Raw genomic sequence first — 19,480 nt, 5'->3', positions numbered from 1 at the left:
AATCACTGTGTGTTTGAAGTGATTTCTGTTCGGCTAAAGTTAAGTTAGGAGGAGCATGGAGGAACTAATGCTCAGGGCAATCTAGGTCTCAATGAGAGATTAGATCTTAGCGTTTTTGTGTGATAAATATGTAATTGTATGCTGGTTATTTTTGTACATTGTTTTTAATGTCACTTGTACTGCAGTGATCTGTAATCCCTCCTACTCACGTCATCACACAGGTGTATTTAGTATGTGACGTGTATGTAAAAGGGATGTCTGAAGAAGTGTGCAGTGCGCACGCGCAACAGCTGTCACCTGTTTCCAGCATTCTTGCGGTGTACCTGTCCAAACCATAGCACCATATCTTTGCACTAAATAAACCATCCACAAAGCTTTCCGGAGTGGCGAGTGCATCCATTCATTTTCTTCTTGTAAATGTGTGCTGTAAATTTAAACTGCATACAGTTTTAAACCATATGCATGCGTTTGCGGTTGTATCAGTTTTTGCAAAAAGAAAAAAAAACATATTTTTATGATTAACACTTTCTTGCAATAAAGTTCAGATTGTTGTATTGAAATTTTAAGGACAGCAGGTGTAGTTTTCCTTGTGCAAGAAATAAATCTATCCTTAAAACCGTATGCATTGTTTTTTTTAACATTGAAGTCAATGAAAAACCGATGGGTCTACCCCATCCGTTTTTCATTGACTTCAATTTAAAAAAAAAAAACGATTACGGTTTGTAAACGGTTTTTAAACAGGACACAAAACCGTAGTAGACTTCAGTTTTGTGTAGAATAAAAAAAAAAGCACAAAACCATGCTTGACCAAAAACGTACACAACCAGATGCTTCTTATTGCATACGTTTTTGCATGGGATGTCTATGTATATGTTTTATAATACAGTTGTATACTTTGTTTCTTTTTGCTTCCTTTTCTTTTTCCTTTCTTTTACCAATACAAATCTGTGTACGGGAACTGTATGGCAAAATCGTGATGTGAATGCACCCTAAACTAGCTCAGTAATCCAGCCTTCAGCACCTTGGCTGTATGAGGCTGAACCAATAGCCTGGATTTGTCTCATCTCACCCAGCTTTTCTTTGGATAAGATTTGACTTTCTTGAGTGTCATAGACATAAGGGAGTAATCTTGCAGACATGTAACGATCCCAGACCATTTTTCTGTCTGCAAGATTATGTCTATGAGATTCAAGTTTACAGCTTATTCAAAGAAAAGCTGGGTGAGGAATGAGAAATCCAGGGTATTGGTTATATCTCAGCCAGCCAAGGTGCTGGAGGCTGGATTAGTGGGCTAGCACAACTTTCTTTTGGATGGTTTTATATTTACCTGTTTTTAATCATTTGTGTTTGCTAAATGCTTGAATAAAACTTAGCTCGGTGTGTTATCCTTTTTGACCTTAGCCTCTGAATACTGATTTATACATTATACTCCACACGTTTCAGTTGAAGCTGATCTGTTGTCATGTTTTTTAAATCTAAGTTAAATTTTTAATGTATAATTCTTGGAAAGTTAAATAAAATTGTGTCTCTCTATTTCTGTCTAGTGAGGCCACATGACAATAAAATCTGTCTTCACATAGAGCGGCTGAATGATGTATTCTAATAGGGCTGGACGGGGACATAACCCCTAATGAATATTATTGGGACACATGGATGAAATTCTTTCAAAGTTGGAACATGGACACGGAAAATGTTTATATTCATTAATATTAATGTATATGTTGTCATTTTTTTTTAGAACACTTGCTGGATGGACTCCATTCTTGCGTTTACATGGGAACAAATGGATAACTTATGTTCTTTACTTCAGGAGCAAACAAAACTGGGAAAGCTTGAGATGGTAATATATTTTGGCTTAATGTTAGTCATGTCAGTGCCAGGACTATTCCCTGGAAGTGTCATTATAGCATAGTTTTCCACATGCATTGCCAAAATAGTTATCTAGTTATATGGCAAGATAATGTTAGTTTCCATTATTGACATAACAAGGACAAGTGTTGTTAGCTCACCAGCACAGAATAATCGAAATATTAATGGGAAACATGTTTTTTACATTAAAGTTCACATATAATAAATATATATATATATATATATATATATACATATATATACACACACCGTATATACTCGAGTATAAGCCGACCCGAAAATAAGCCGAGGCCCCTAATTTCAGCCCAAAAACCCAGGAAAAATTATTGACTCGACTATAAGCCTAGGGTGGGAAATACATCATCCCCCCCCCCTGTCATCATCCAGATCCCCGTCATTAACACCCCTGTCATCATCACCCTGTCATTAACACCCCTTCATCATCATCGCCTGTCAATCCCTTCTCAGTGGTCTTCAACCTGCGGACCTCCAGATGTTTCAAAGCTACAACTCCCAGCATGCCCGGACAGCCAATGGCTGTCCGGGCATGCTGGGAGTTGTAGTTTTGCAACATCTGAAGGTTGAAGACCACTGATAAGGGATTGACAGGTGGAGATGGAGGGCCGGGACCATCCCCTCACAGCTAAAGCCAAAAACTTTTTTTTTTGTTCACTCGAGTATAAGCCGAGGGGGGCGTTTTCAGCACGAAGATTTGTGCTGAAAAACTAGGCTTATACTCGAATATATATATATATATATATATATATATATATATATATATATATATATGTGTATATATATATATATATATATATATATATATATATATGTATATATATATATATACTCACACACACATTTACCTGATCTGACTACCCCATCCATTAGCACATGATATTTTTAAGGTATAGTGTTACTATTTTGGTTACTGTGGGTGGATTTACAATATATACATTTGCTTTTTTCTTGCTTATTGAGGCAGACATAAATATGTGTTTAAAAAAGCTAATACATGGCAAAAGTATGTAACCCCCAAAACAAATTGTCTGTATGTGTCAAAGAGGCCTATGGGTGCAGCTGTTACTTCTTTATCCCCTAAAGCCATAACCACCAACAAGACTGTTACTGTAGAATATAGTTGCAGGGGGCTATATGCACGTGTATATGCATACAGTTCTCTTGTGATCTGGTCATAGGTTCTCTTTACAGATAAGCAATAAAAAAGTTGTGGATGTTTATTGTGGACAATTCCTGTTTTGCTAGAAGGGTGGCTCTCTGGCTTTTCAGCTGTAGGACCCCCAGTTGTCTACATCATTTGTGGGAGAATCCATCAAGTAGTCAATCCCCTTGCAGTGCCATCATGGGGGAAATGAAAAATTACATAGTTTCCATTGGAAATAATGGGCTGTCCATGTAATGCATGGACGTACCAGGTCCTCCAGAGTGAGTTATACTTTTTGCCCCGCTATGGCAAAGAGATGAGGGTTCTAAATATGGGAATGTGAAAATGGGTTTTCTTAAAATGACAACCCCTAAAGATCAACTAATCAACTTCTATTTCAGATCAAGAACAGATCAACTATGTAGGTTTGACCTACTGAAAACAGTGCTATCAACATATGTTTTTACTTTATAGATAAATCAAAATCGAGCTGGGTTCTTATTTATTTTCCTGAAAGCTCTGATGGTGAAGCTCCAAGTCAACAACCATGTGGGCTTCATTAATATCTCATAGTATAAAACAGTGATTTAGTATAAATTGAGTTCCGTACAATGTCCATTGACTGGTTTACAAATAAATCTTAAAAAAGAACATAGCAATAAACGCACTTCTATATATTTCTGTTCCAGGTCCTCTATTTCATTTTTACTTCAGATATTTAGAATAATCCTGTTAACAGGACACTTGTGGAGTGATGCTGAACTCTTCACCGTCTCACAAACACAGTCAGCAGTATCTTATTAGCAAATACTTGGCTGGTGATGGCGGTGATTAAAAACAGAGCACGCTGCCATTCATTTTCTGCTGATATCCCACATATCTTTCAGCTAAATGATGGAGACGGGGCTGAAGAACAAAACTCATTGTGTAATGAATGAACGAAAGGCCAGGCCATTCACAACAGACAACTGCTATAACTCTTGGATCACCTTTAACTAAACCCAGACTAAATGAGTATAATGTGGTGTATCTCACATCTTGTCATACCATGCCTTTAAATCAACCAAGAAGGTCCTAAATATATTAGGGAATACCATAAATACAGATTCCCTAAAAATATTATTAGAAGCTTAGCCTGTGTTTACTGGAATGTACAATTAATTACCAAAAAATATTACATACATTCATGGCCGTAAATGTTAGCACCCCTGAATAAAAAAAAAAAAAAAGAATCAGTCGCTTCCTCTAACCATCACTAAGCTTCTTACACCTCTCAGCCGGAATGTTGGACCACTCTTCCTTTGCAAACTGCTCCAGGTTTCTCTTATTGGAAGGGCACGTTTTCCCTACAGCAATTTTAAGATCTCCACAGGTGTTCAATGGGATTTAGAGCTGGACTCATTGCTGGCCACTTCAGAACTCTCCAGCGCTTTGTTGCCATCCATTTCTGGGTGCTTTTTGACGTATGTTTTTGGTCATTGTCCTGCTGGAAGACCCAAGATCTCGGATGCAAACCCAGCTTTCTGACACTGGGCTGTACAGTGCGACTAAAATCCATTGGTAATCCTCAGAATTCATGATGCCTTGTACACTTTCAAGACACCCAGTGCCAGAGGCAGCAAAACAACCCCAAAACATCATTGAACCTCCACCATATTTCACTGTAGGTACTGTGTTCTTTTCTTTGTAGGCCTCATTACATTTTGGTAAACAGTAGAATGATGTGCTTTATCAAAAAGCTCTATCTTGGTCTCATCTGTCCACAAGATGTTTTCCCAGAAGAATTTTGGTTTACTCAAGTTAATTTTGGCAAAATGTAGTCTTGCTTTTTATGTCTCTGTGTCAGCAGTGGCATCCTCCTGGGTCTCCTGCCATAGAGTTTAATTTCATTTAAATGTCAACGGATAGTTTGCGCTCACACTGATGCTCCCTGAGCCTGCAGGATAGCTTGAATATCTTTGGAACTTGTTTGGGGCTGCTTATCCACCATCTGGACTATCCTGCATTGATACCTTTCATCAATTTTTCTCTTCCAGAGTTTTGGAGTTCGGTGTGACATTATGTCCAATTAGCTTTTTTCCCTCCCTTTTTTGTTTTATTTCCAATACACACAAAGGGAATAAACATGTGTACAGCAAAACATGTGTTACTGCAATCCTTTTCTGTGAGAAATACTTCATTTTCTTGCAAAATTTCAGGGGTGCCTACATTTACAGCCATGACTCTATATCTTGTTGCTCACAGATGTGATAGTGGAAAACTGTTTTCTGGAGTTCATTGAAGCGCTGTCTCAGAGTACAAAAAAATTGCTGCCAGACATGTAATAAAAATTTAAAAAAACACAATACTGACCAGTGAAATTCCCTGGCAATACAGAATGGATCAACTTCAATGATGTGCAGTGCCAGCACATGACTGATGCTGCCAATCATATCCCTCAGTGGTCACATGTCATGCCCCTCTCTGAGTATTTTGAGACAGGCCAATGTATAGGGAAGGGCTATCTGACAACACCATTAAAAAGGATGTGTATTCCTAGCAACCAGAATGTCAGATATGACACTGGTGTTCGTCTCAAAGCTGAAATAGCACTATGATTGTGGATTGTGCATTTTTCAAGATATATTGGAATGTGTGCTAATAAATTTGTTTTATATATTATTACAAAAATTACTATGTTCTATCCCATTTTAAATTTTGTAGCTTTACCCTTCCAATTCTGTTCTCCTAAAAGTGCTGAGACATGACCTTTACCACAGATGTAACCTTAGGGAAGATCTTGGATCAATCCTGGCAGCACATGACCTTCTCTCTGACTTGTGTGAATGTTTACAGTCCTTACAAGAAATCAATCTGACAAACAGGTAAGTTGGTTCATGTTGCAATTTTGGAAAGCAAAGATAGGAGTTGTACTTATTATTTCTGCCTAACAGAACAAGAAAATGAATTTGAAGGTCAACAGCTTTAGGCCTTGTTCACACAGGGCAGTTTTAGAATAATCTTAAAATGACAGATACAAAAGAAATGTACCGTAAGTGTGAGAGGGAACTATGCAAGTGTATTAGAATATATACTAATAAAATGGAACAGTGACATACAAGTACTTGAGGAAAATGAGTGTTTAGTTTTACCATGCTCACCTAGTAAGTATCAATTGTTGCCAATTATTACCGGCACTTGGACGAAACACCTTTCCATAAGTATCACAAGATAAAAAAAACAGTGATAGAATTGTCTGCATGCTTGGGCTGTTGTTCAGACATTTATAGATTGTTTGTGATTTATGGTATATATCCACACAGGTATAGTAATGTTTTATGTCAAGAGCTGTAAGTCACTGTTGTTGGTGTTTTATAACCATCAAATTTTATTTATAGACAAAAATTTCAAGTTGAAGAAAAGAATTCACTGTCTGGTGTTTCAAGAGAAAATGAAAGGGTATCAGGTTTGTATACATTTTTCGCAGCAAACCAGACCCTTCTAATATATTTTCTTTGTTGTTGTTCCTTTCCCCGGAGCTATGCATGTGTTTTATTAATGTAAAATTGCTTAAATAATGAATTTTAGATTTTTTTTTTTTGCAAAACCTTCTTGTTGTGGCAGTCCTGCCATTTCATTTACAGCCGGAATAGAAAATGTTGCAAAATCACAGCAAAAACTTATGTAAATGCTTTTTTTTTTTTTTTTAAATGTAGGGAGGTAGCTGCAACCGAAAATGTGATTGTATGGAATTCACTGCCAGATGAGTACTCACGCCAAGGTTGTGTAACCCATACAACCTTATTTACATATAGAAGAGGTGTATATATGGATATATATATACTGATTGCGTATTTTCTCAAATCTGGTCTTATATATTTAGTTAAATACTAAATAGTTGTAAATAAATTGATTTATGTGTTGGTGGTATAAGGTGAAAGAAAGAAAAGGATGTGATATATATATATATATATATATATATATATATATATATATATATATACTGTATCCAGGTATATCACCTGAGTATATGTGTATGTAGAAAATGTGTTTAAATATTAAGTAGAAATTACAATAAGTGATTGGGTGATGTGAGTGGATAGTGTATGGGTGGTAAATAAGTGATTTAGGAGAATTCAATATATTTCAATATTTATTTATAATATAGTGACTATCTACCCCTGCAGGGCCCTTGCATAGGGTAGAATAGTACAATTGATAGTAAAATAGTTTAAAATGTATAACTTTTAATTAAAAATAATTAAAAAATAATAATAAAGCTTATAAAACTTATACACATATATACATATATATATATATATATATATATATATATATATACATACAGGTGTATATATATGGAAACCAGCTATTTTTCGCTTTCCAGGATAAAAGGCAATAGTATTGGATAACCTTGCAGTATTATAGTTTGTATCCGGTTTGTGAAGATAGTTTAGTGTTCAATTGTTAGTATCACAATGGTTGTGGTAAAACGTGGATACCGGTATCCTTAAAAAAATTGTTTTTATAGCATATATTCCTATGGACGAAGGTGGTATATTGCAATTATGTATCCATATGATGGTGCACAGCACCACTCACCGATCCTCCTAGCGGTAATCCTAGGCACACAGTCAGGCTGGCGCGGCTTGCATCCGGCTCTAGGTTGGTAGATGCCTGTCTGGAGGATAAGCCGCAAAGCAGCTACGTGGGTTCCCGTGATGCCGGACTGGCACGGCTGGCATCCGGCCGATGGAAACTGTCCGGGCTGAGCGGGTGTCCACGGAAGTGGTGGTAAAATAGAGGATCAGCAGTGGATGCTGGCAATGGATACTGGCAGTGTCCTCGTGTGCTGATGCAGTGGGCCCCAGTCCTAGGGTCTCCAGCGGTTGCAAATCGTAAAGTGCGTTCCTGGCTTTTGATCAAGGTGTCTGTATCAGACTGCTCGTATAAGGTGGGTGGGCTAGACGTGTTTCGAGACACTCTTCGGTCTCTTTTTCAATAGCTATCAATAGCTTGTTTTTTTTTTAAATATAAATGTTTGTGTGCAGTAATGGATGGAACAGGTTTCTTTAAAATCTCTGCTTAAATTGCTATTTAAATTTTAAGTAATGAAACCGAGTGCGTGCAGTAGTAGTATAACATTTAGCAGCAAGTCTTTTTCATGTTATTGATGACATGTACACAAGTTCTATACATCCAGATGTGTAAACGAATGCAGATTTCCTTAATCTAAGTTCTATCCATCCAGTATATGATAAGTGTTTGTTTTAAACACAACTAAAATAAAACCAGTGTTATAGAAACTAAACCTTTGGTATCAGTCATTCGTAATGATTTCCAGAGCTGTAGCCTGACTGAACTAGCATGAACTTTGTGCTTTACAGACACATATACTGATAGAAAATAGAATTGATGCTCTTCAACATTTTAAGAAGAATCTCTAAATTGCTGTTTCATCATTTTGTGTATGTGCATAGCAGTATTAATGTGTAATGTCCATTTGTCTGTGTTTTGTATTATCTGCTTTGGGTCCCGTTTAGACATTAGGTTTGTGTCTGAACAATTTCTGTGTTAATTCTCCCTGGGATGGGAAGAGTTAAAGTGGTATTACAGGCAAAAACTTTTTTTTATATATCAACTGGCTCCGGAAAGTTAAACAGATTTCTAAATTACTTCTATTAAAAAATCTTAATCCTTCCAACAGTTATTAGCTTCTGAAGTTGAGTTGCTGTTTTCTGTCTAACTGCTTTCTGATGACTCACGTCCCGAGAGCTGTCCAGATCCTATGGCGATATTCTCCCATCATGCACAGCTCCCGGGACGTGACATCATCATTGAGCAGTTAGACAGAAAACTTCAGAAGCTAATAACTATTGGAAGGATTAAGATTTTTTAATAGAAGTAATTTACAACTCTGTTTAACTTTCCAGAGCCAGTTGATGTATAAAAAAAAGTTTTTGCCTGGAACACCCCTTTAACTTTCCTGACTTCAGCACTGGGAGGATATATAAGGCCTTTCAGGTGCTGTTCTGGGCTGGTAATTACCAATGTTACTCTGACCATGTTTGCACTATGGTCACTATGCTTGTCTGATCACATGTATCCTGAGTTTTAACCATGGTTATCTGTTCTCTCTAATATCTAGATTTTAGCTTGCCTTGTTTTAGTACCTTTGTCGGGTTTTAATATTCTTGTATTGTTCGTTCTGCTTTATGTTGCCTAGTCCATGTTCGTACTGTGTGTTTGTCAGTCCTGTAATGACCCTTGTTTGATCCTGTATCTCCTAGGATAGAATCCTGTTCTGAGCCTTGTGCTATTCATCTATCTAGGAGTGATTTAGTCTCATGTCTGTACCTGTGTTTGCTTGTATGTAGGATTTTTGTTTCCTCCTAGGCTAGTATCCTGATCACAGTGTGAGTGTGCCCGCTGGCTAGGAGCCTATTTGGATTTAGTATAGATGTCCCTCCATGATTGAGTGGGGTGTCTGTTGTGTTTTGTTCAGAGTCCAGTGTGAACAGTGCTCTTGTGTTTTGTGTTCTGACATTCAGTTACCTTGTTCATCCCCTGCATTCCTTTGTTTTGTCTGCAGTATACTTATCCTCATATCTAGTCTTGTTCATATTATGATATCTGCGGATAATCTTGATCCCGGTTTCTGAACTCTATGTTAGTATTCTATAATCTGCGTGGTATATCTGCTTGTTGCGTTGTAGTATTCCTGTTATGCTCCTGACTTTTTCCCCAACATGTACTGTTTGGCTAATTTTGTTTGACTCTTACACCCATGCCCAGTTGTCATTCACTGCTAGGGTGTCTAGGCAAGTAGGCAGAGCAGTGGTCTTAGGGACAGCTTTAGGGCTCACTTCTCCCTGTCCCCTGCCCCAAACCATGAAATTTGAAGCTTGAAGAATCCATAGCTTCTTGTGATCTTAGATTTTGATATTTTCATCCCTTGTACAATTTTTGGATTGTTTCTTATAGAGAACTAAAACTACACTTATAATATTAATCCAACAAGTGAGACACAGCGTTCAGCGCAGCTAGGTTCCCTCACCTGTGTTCACCTTACAATTACCAAACTTCATTACAAGGGCCTTCATGCAAATGCATAACCATGGTGCTCAGCCTCATAAAAGTAAGCAATACGTGATCCATACAGTTTCAGAAGATATTAAGGTGTCCCTCACTAGATTTCATGTAGTGAACATCTTTATTTTTCAATGCTGTGTCATATTGTTATACAGGGGAGTAGAAAAGCCGGCAAAACCAATGAGGTTCCAGCTGTTTTGTACTACCGTACTTCATCAGACCGCTCCCTCCACTGCTGCCTTCACCAGTGAAATACACCTGTGTGATGACATCAGTGGGTGGGTGTTACCAAAATAATTGTAAAGATTAAAACAATTGAAAGAAACACAACTAGAATATTAAAAATGTGAATGTGCAAAGAAAGTAAGAAAAAATACGCTCACCCTTCCAGCAGCAAGTCCAATAGTCCCAAAGTAGCCAGGTGCATGGGGCGTGACAGCCACCGTCACGGTGTAGACTGAGAGAAGCAACTCCCTGTGGGAATAATCCAGCACTTCAGGTTGCAGTCAGGATATATAAAAATAGAAAGCTTTATTTCATGTACTTAAAGCCATTACAAAATGGGGGGGAAAAAGGACAAAGTAGCAGAAAAACACTGATGCGTTTCGGGAAGACCCTTTATCAAGGCATACAAAACTGTAATGAGACCCCAAATAAATAGACAAGAAATGTATGTCACCCCCTGCATTAAGGAAATTAAACAGAAGGTGCTCTATACCTCTGAACAGAAAGAAATTAAAGGGGTACTCCAGTGGAAAACTTTTTTTTTAAATCCACTGGTACCAGAAAGTTAAACAGATTTGTAAATTACTTCTATTCAAAAAAAATCTTTCCCCTTCCAGTACTTTTTAACAGCTGTATGCTGCAGAGGAAATTGTTTTCTTTTTAAATTTATTTTTTATCTTCTCCAAAATGCTCTCTGCTGACACCTGATGCCCGTATCACGAACTGTCCAGAGCAGGAAAAAATCCCCATAGCAAACCTAAGCTGCTTTGGATAGTTCCTGATACCGGCATCAGGTGTCAGCAGAGAGCACTGTGGGCAAGACAAAAAATAAATTCAAAAAGAAAAGAATTTCCTCTGTAGCATACAGCTGCTTAAAAGTACTGGAAGGGTAAAGATATTTTAATAGAAGTAATTTACAAATCTGTTTAACTTTCTGGCACCAGTTGATTTAAAAAAAAATGTTTTCCACCGGAGTACCCCTTTAACCCACTTGTATGGTTAAATTTCATTGATGATAGGTATTCTCATAAAGCTTTCTATGTTTATATATCCAGACTGGAGCCTGGAGTGCTGGATTTCTCCCACAGGGAGTTGTTTCTTTCAGAATATTAAAATGTTGAAATACCGGACTATCACATGAATATACTAAGATTTAACTTGTCATTCAATACAAGTTTCCCTTGTGTGCCTGTATGCATAATCCCATGGGCTTCATGTGCCTATTAATGCCATCCTGCCATCCTTTTGAATCCAAAGTACCTGAGTGCTTGTGGATCTTTTCCATGCACTTCCAGCATATGTTGAATAACATGGGGGGAGCCTTTCCTACTTCTAAGGAAATAAACATGTTCTCGGAAGCGTGTCTACACTACATCGTCCTGATAGTAGCTATGTAGAACTGGCAGCATGCACACAAGAGACCATAAACCACAAAATTAGTTTTATAACAGATGAAATCCTTAGATGTAACCCCAATGATCAGCAGAATGGAGAAGCATCAATACTGGCTAGCCGGCTGTAGGCCCCCAATAGTATAACACTACCTAGAGGTGCACAAAAATGTTGTTTAGGTAATGATAAAAAAGCACACCACAACCTAAAGCATGAGATTAACCTTATGCTATAAAGTGAAATGCTGGCCATATCGAGAAGTCAGATTACTGTGTCCTTTATTTCCCAACTTGACTAGTTGCTTACATTTTTTTAATCTTACATTTCACCAAAACGTATTTTTGCCAGTGTTTACCCTCTTTGTTCTTCTGCTTGCAGGGTTTACATGTCTGTACTCTCTTTCAACCTCTTTTCTTCCATTGGTATAGAGCAGACTAGAAGAGGGTGTCATTTTATAGCTATATATATATATATATATATATATATATATATATATATATATATGAAGAAAATGGAAGCAGCTCAACCCAAAAATAGAAAGAAGATGCCAAGTGCCAGCAGGTCGTTGTCCCAGGTGACGGGTCAATTGTAGATACCAAGCAAAAAATTCTGCAGCACTCCAAATGCAGTGAAAAGATATTGGATTTATTTAGCCCAACGGCATAGCCGTTGGACTAAATAAATCCACCATCTTTTCACTGCATTTGGAGTGCTGCAGAATTTTTTGATTGGTATATATGTATATATATATATATATATATATATATATATATATATTATACAGTTGTAGACTTGGTATTTATAACTGAGATCATAATACAACTTTATTAACATGAAATGACAAACTATCAATCCAGGTTTTATTTATACACTATACCTGTTCAAAGTGGTTGGTGACACGTCCAATATCTAGGTGGCAGTCCAGTTCTGTGACAGCATATCTTCGGATATGGACTCCATTGGTTCAGTTTTGCATTATCTCAGGTCATTCAGATCCTGTGTCTGGGGAAAGGGGGCGGCATGTACACAGAAGGGGGAGATTTATCAAAACCTGTCCAGAGGAAAAGTTGCTTAGTTGCCCATAGATACCAGTCAGATCGCTTCTTTCCTTTTTCAGAGGCCTTGTTAAAAATGAAAGAAGCGATCTGATTGGTTGCTATGGGCAATTCAGCAACTTTTCCTCTGCACAAGTTTTGATAAATCTCCCCCAGAGTCCTTTATGTAGCCCCACAGAAAGAAGTCACAGTGAGTTTGATCTTCAGATTGAGGGGACCAGTGCAACATTGTTGAGTTGATGTCTAAAGCATGAAACATGTCAAAGCTAACATTCTGGTAGAATTATATTCAGGTGTCAGTGAACATCTAAATGGAAATGTAAAGTTGCACCAGACTACGTTTTACAGATCTTCCTCTATCTGTGGTATAAGCCATTCTTTATCAAGTCCAGGTAGGAACTGCTAGTAACAGTATCCTTGGCTAAAAACTTTCCTTGGCTCGATAAGGGCACATTTCATCGGTGAACACCAATCTATCAGCAAATTTGTCATCTTCCAATCGGCCTTCAAAGTCTGAATTCATTGGGGGAGATTTGCCAAAACCTGTGTAGAGGTAAAGTTGATCAGATAGCTTCTTCCATTTTTAACAAGGCCTCTTAAAAATGAATAAATCTATCTGTTAGCTATTGCTGATGCAGGCCTCTGAGCGCCCTGCATCAGGTCTGGAACCGGTGAAGTCCGTGTGAGCAGTTGAAGCGGAGTCGGCCGACTGAAGCCTAGCAGTGAGAGCGGGTAACCGCGTCTCTTCTATGCTATTTGTATTTAGTGACTTAATTCTTTCTGGTTTCCAGCACCACCAGACCCGCACACTCAAGACTTCAGTCTCCCGCTGTGATAGAGGTACAGCAGCTATCACCCTCACCCACTTGTTTCAGCTATCCAGGGAGCCGCCGAGCTCCCCTGCACTCCGTGACTGTCCTCTCCTTCTGACAACGTATTGGCACTATTACAGTGCTTTCAGCACTTCCACCTCCGCTGACTGCAATATCTAAGCTCTGTGTCCCTTGCCCTATATCATCCTAGTGTGCATCGGCATGCACGGGACCAGCGCGACATCAGTGGGCACTTTTGTGAGTTGCTCCTGCTCTTCTCTGACACACCAAAATGGAGACCTTTAGTGACTTTGCTTGAATTGTTTCTGAAGTTAATTATTTCCATCTGCTGGATAAACAGTCCTGCTAATGTGTAGCCACTTTTTGTGCTATTTAATATATGTAATTTTGTGATATTTTAAGATATTTTATCATTCTCTATTTTTTATTGTTTAAATCCTGGAGTGGATTGCCGGCATCCACTCTAGGAACATTGTATATTCAGTACTTTAATAAATCTGTTTTGTTAACCCTTATTTATCACCATCTGAATACTTTTAGCCACTTGTATAACTCTGAGTCACACATTCTTCCCCATCCATACCTCACTATCTTCTTAAATCCTCCCACATCTTTACGAATGCTCATGTCCTTGAGAACAGCACATGTCCTTTCATTTCTAACTCTTTGTCAATCATTGTATGCTTGCCATTATTTAGTGCAGCCATTGGGGGTCTGCACTGTGCAAGTTTCTCGGACGATCAGACGGATTGAGCACACTCACCACATATTTTTTCCACATTTTAAATTTGCCTCCTAAAAATGAAAGCTGTGCTGTGATTGGTTGTTTTAGGCAACTAAGCCAGATTAGCTTTGATTTTTAGTCACTGACAATTTACAGGCCTTTACTTTCCACCATCCTTTTTAAATCACCCTGTCTATAACAATTTTGTAACCTTAACATGTTAGTTACCTTTTTTTCTTTTGCAGTGCCTAGAAAGTGGATGAACTGCAGCGATGGTAAGTCTGTTATGATATTTCCACTCACTGTCCATGGTCTATGGGCGAGATTTATCAAAACCTGTACAGAGGAAAAGTTGACCAGTTGCCAATAGCAACGAATCAGATCGTTTCTTTAATTTTTAAAAGGCCTCTAAAAAATAAAAGCAGTGATCTTATTAGATGCTATGGACAACTGGTCAACTTTTCCTCTGTACAGGTTTTGATGATAAATCTCCCCCTATGTGTGGTATCACAGTTCAGCTGCATACAAATAAATGGGATTGAGTTGAAACACTAAACACAGCCTGCAGACAAGTATGTTTCTGGAATATTAAACCATATTTTTATAGTTTTATACAGACCCTTTAATCTTTCCAGTACAGTTTAGAATAATAAAGTGGATCCCTGATTGGAAACAAGGCAAAACATCACTTATTTGAAAACGTTAAAAAGGCAATAAGGATATTATGATTATATAAAAGGGCTTCTTATAAGGGTTTTATACACAGTCATCCTATGGCTCCAGTCTGCACAGTGCCCTCTGCTGTTCCTCTGTATGTCTCTAATTTTATACAGAGCAATGCAGAAGTTTCTTTTTCTGCTAGATTGTGTATTACTATCGTACTTGTTTCTGATAAGAATCTATTGAGAAACATTCTTCAAATAGTGGCTACAGTGGTTTTGCTACCATTTTTAGATACTATTTTGATTATCTGCTGTATGTGCCATTCATAAACTATAGTTTCTATGGGAAACAACTTTTCACAAGATCTTGCTTGATTAATAATCATAGAGTTCATCAAGCCGATGGGGCATTAACTTTAAGGTATACAAAAAAGAAGGTTGCAGCAGCACTCATGGTCAAAAAATGGAGGTTCTTTGCGCACTTTTTCATCACAACAAGTCCCCCATCCACCACGCAGAGGTGGCCTCATTTTGGATGGGACCCTAACACGCTTATTCCACTCACCTCTGCTGGGCATATGGCCTCTGACTGGGTGACATGCAGGATCCACTATTAATATAAAAAAAAACCTCCTGTGAACAGCCACCTCCGTGTGGTGATGGGGGACCCATTTTGATTTTAAAAAAAGTGCACTAAGAGGCTTAATTTTTCACCAAGAGTGCTGCTGCAACTTTTTTTTTTATACTTTGTATTTGCCACAGCAGCGTGCACCACATATATCTATATCATGCAATATCAAAGAGTTGGTGCATACCCACTAGTGAACACAGTATATGTCCTTAAACACGACATCATAGGGTATTACACTATGAGGGGGGGGGGGTTATCAACGGATTTATGTGTCTTTTATTGCGTATGTTTTGCAAATGTTTTGGGCACAGTGTCTTTTTGCGCCAAAGTTTGGCCCATTCTCTCCACTGTCATTTTGTAAACTTGCTAGGTTTTTGACGGTCCTGTGTATGATTTTTGCAGTGGTCAGTAATTTATCATCTGTGCCAATTGTATTTTGGTGCTAATTCGCATGTTTTTGGCACATGTTTGGCGCAAATCACCGCCAACAATATTCTGACATGAAAAAAACACATACCAAATGAAGAATATGGTATGCGCCAAAGTTACTAAAGGACATGCGCCAAATTATAAATTTGGCTCATGTCCATAAAAACCAAATAAAAATAAATGGGTAAAAAGAAACTTACAACAGATAAAAAAAAGTGCCTTTTACTTCACCTTGTCTCCCCTGGGGTTGTATATCTTTATATACGGTCTGTTTGGTAATGGAATTTTCCATGTAAAGTAAAATAAAAAGTAAAAAACACAAATGCTGGCAAGCTACTTTATATTCCCTATAATACCAACTCATCACTTCTTTGTGTCTTGGAACAGATAATGATACTCTATCTTACATCAGTCATATCTTCAGCAATCCTCCTCTGGATCTGACTCCTGCATTCAGCCCAAAGATCAAAGAATACTATGCAGAGCTGCCATTTGATGTAGTGACAGTGGAAATTGGAGCAGAGCCTGCAAACTGCAAAAGTCAAGTGCACCTGGATGACACGAATGGACCACAGTAAGCATTGCCTGTTGTGGTTAGAGACAGAAGTGACAAAAACATATTTTGCATTGTGGATTTTTTTTTTACTAACCTCCACTCTTTTAGATGTACTATTTGTATTATAGAGAAATGTAACTGAGCCAACAAGCCAAAGCTACCCATGCAGCTAAAATAAGAGATGAACATTAGTGATATCATGTATTAATTCATTTTTAAATGGCTCTATAGTCAACCTGCAATTCTGTATTAGCATACCTCCCAACTTTTCCTGAGAGTAAAGAGGGACAAGTTTTGCCCCCTAACCATGCCCACACAAGCAGAATTGGAATACGAGCAATGGCTTTGTCAGTCTGTCATCTAAGTTTAGAAAGACCTCCTACACTGACAATAACCACTATCATAACCACTACAGACCATATAAGTGACTAAATACAGTTATGTGGTGGCCCAATACGGGAGGTGTTACCCCATACTCCTGCTGCCCTGTCATGCAGCCTCCCTACAGTGTCCCTGGGCCCCCTTGTATCTGTCCCCCCCCCCCATATAAATATGTTTCTAATATAATATACCATGTAATGTGTTCAAATGAGCAACAGTCTCAGTATTGTCAGTCGTCAGTCAAAGTCCCCATTTATCAAGTCAACATGGCCTGCATTAAATTGACCCCCATCTACTACAAGTCCCAGCAAGCCCTTAAGGTCTCTGAGTCACTGGTCACCTCCGTGGACCCTGGCTGAACTGTATAGACATTACCAACTGTCATTACCCTCAGTAAAGCTACTGTCATCCATAACTTGGCGTCGGAGACATTATTGCCCCTGTACCTAGCCAGGATCTAGCGGTATACCTTCGGGTGGAATCGAGGATAAACCACGCCCTGGCATCACGAATACCATCTGCCCCTAGGGTAATTCCATCTGCCCTTTGCATTACACCCTCTACCACAGTTACATCCGATGACTCGCAAGTGACGTCTTCTCTGATCAGAATCATTCACTTTTTCCTTTTTCTTCTCCCTCTGGCCCAGACTGTCATGATGATTTCTTCCGGCTATGTATTGAGAGCCTGCCAGAAAAAAAACATTTTAGGCTCTGCACTTTTACAAGACCTATAATGCGCCAAACAGTAGTAATGCTCCCCTTGGTGTCTCACATAGAGTGGGAAGATAGGTTCCCCCATTAGATAGTTAGGCCACTCCTGGAAGTAGACAGGTCCCTTCCCATAGTTCACCATTTACATTGGTGCCCCGAAAAGGTTGACACCCCTAGATAGCTGCCCCCTATATGTAGAACCCCCAGAAAGCTACCCCCTGTAGATAGATCCCCCCCTAATTAGCAGCACCCTGAAGGTAGACCCCCTTTAGATAGCTGCCCTCTGTAAGTACAGCTCCTGGAGATGGTTGCCACCTGTAGGTAGACACTCTGGAGATAGTTGTCCCTGTAGGCAGAAGCCCCTATATAGTTGTCCCCCTGTAGGCAGACCCATATAAATAATTGGCCACTTGTAGATAGTTTCCTTCTTTCCCCTGTAGGTAGCAGCCCTAAGTTTGAGGCAGCAGCTAAAAGGAGGAGAGGAGGCATGTCAGGGGAGAGTGGTGTGTAGAAACTGGCCAATCCTGCTGAGGGTTTGCTACACTCGCAGAACATCAGCAGTCACAGAAGAAAATGACAGGGTAAAGACTCAATGACTCTTCGCTCTGTCAAAGCTTGGCCAGGCAAAGGGGGAGAGCGTCAGCAAAAAGCAGGATGGCGTGCGGAGGTCTCAAAAGCAGGACTGTCCTGCCCAAATCGGGACAGTTGGGGTACATAGAATACACACTGCACAAGTCCAAACACATACACTACACCTATATGTACAGGGCACACTCCTGGCAGACTCTGCACACCTATACACACATCCGACCACAACCACGTACATACACATCACACACACTCACATTTTATACGGCATGCAGACACATTACAGATAAGTACAGTATATATGTACATACCACACACACTCCAGGCATTTTGCACACCTATGGCTGGATTCATACTTTGCGAAGTGTGAACACAACCTATATGCACAATACAGACAAAAACTCTGCACAAATGTATGCACACCTACATACACGCACACACTACCCAGATTCATACATCCCATACCATTGCTCACACTCACCATGCATACAACCACTGCACATAATACATGTGCACACATGCAAAAACCCCACCAGTATTAGTAAATACCGGGGGAAAAGAAAACTACACTCCACTCTTAGTAAGGCTGGGTTCACACTACGATTTTACTGTACGAGAACCGACCCGTATCTCATTAATTTCAATAAGCTGACCGGAGTCAAACGGTGACTCCGGTCGGCTCATTTTTGTCCTGTATCTGGTTTTCTGACCGGACCTAAAACCGTGGTATGCCGTGGTTTTAGGTCCGGTAACAAAACCGGACACAGGGCAAAAATTCTGTTTCCCATACAGTAAAATCGTAGTGTGAACCCACCATAAATCAGGGCCACTGTGCGCTCCACACACAGACACAATACAAATACATTACAACCAAACAATTACATAGTCATGCTCTAGAGCAATGTTTCTCAACCAGGGTGCCTCCAGCTGTTGCAAAACTACAACTCCCAGCATGCTGGGAATTGTAGTTTGGAAACAGCTGGAGGCACTCTGGCTGGGAAATACTGATATAGAGAAGGTTGGAGGAGCAGATACTGGACTCTAAAGTGATCAGCTATATGGGTAAGAGGGAGGACACGAGATAATATGGGTGGAGGGGCACCATGGCAGAGGGGGAATACATGTGTGTGGAGGGGCACCATGGAATAGGGGTATACACAGAATACATGTGGGTGGAGAGGCACCATGG

The 19,480-nt window shown here is 39.1% G+C and overlaps 1 protein-coding gene across 3 annotated transcripts in view; it reads left to right on the top strand.

The window, feature by feature from the left end:
* Positions 1-19,480, top strand: part of CPED1 (cadherin like and PC-esterase domain containing 1) — a 299,737-nt gene that overhangs the window by 133,509 nt on the left and 146,748 nt on the right. For all 3 annotated transcript variants that reach the window (XM_056573818.1, XM_056573820.1, XM_056573819.1), the window contains 5 exons: positions 1,739-1,840; positions 5,735-5,895; positions 6,409-6,476; positions 14,577-14,606; positions 16,441-16,627. In XM_056573818.1, coding sequence (XP_056429793.1) covers positions 1,739-1,840; positions 5,735-5,895; positions 6,409-6,476; positions 14,577-14,606; positions 16,441-16,627 — 548 coding nt within the window. The remainder of the gene's footprint in view (positions 1-1,738; positions 1,841-5,734; positions 5,896-6,408; positions 6,477-14,576; positions 14,607-16,440; positions 16,628-19,480) is intronic.

This window comes from Hyla sarda, chromosome 4, assembly GCF_029499605.1.
Source record: "Hyla sarda isolate aHylSar1 chromosome 4, aHylSar1.hap1, whole genome shotgun sequence".
NCBI classification, from domain to species: Eukaryota; Metazoa; Chordata; class Amphibia; order Anura; family Hylidae; genus Hyla; species Hyla sarda.
The sequence above is the reverse complement of the archived record's forward strand: the minus strand, read 5'-3'. Positions and strand labels throughout refer to the sequence as shown.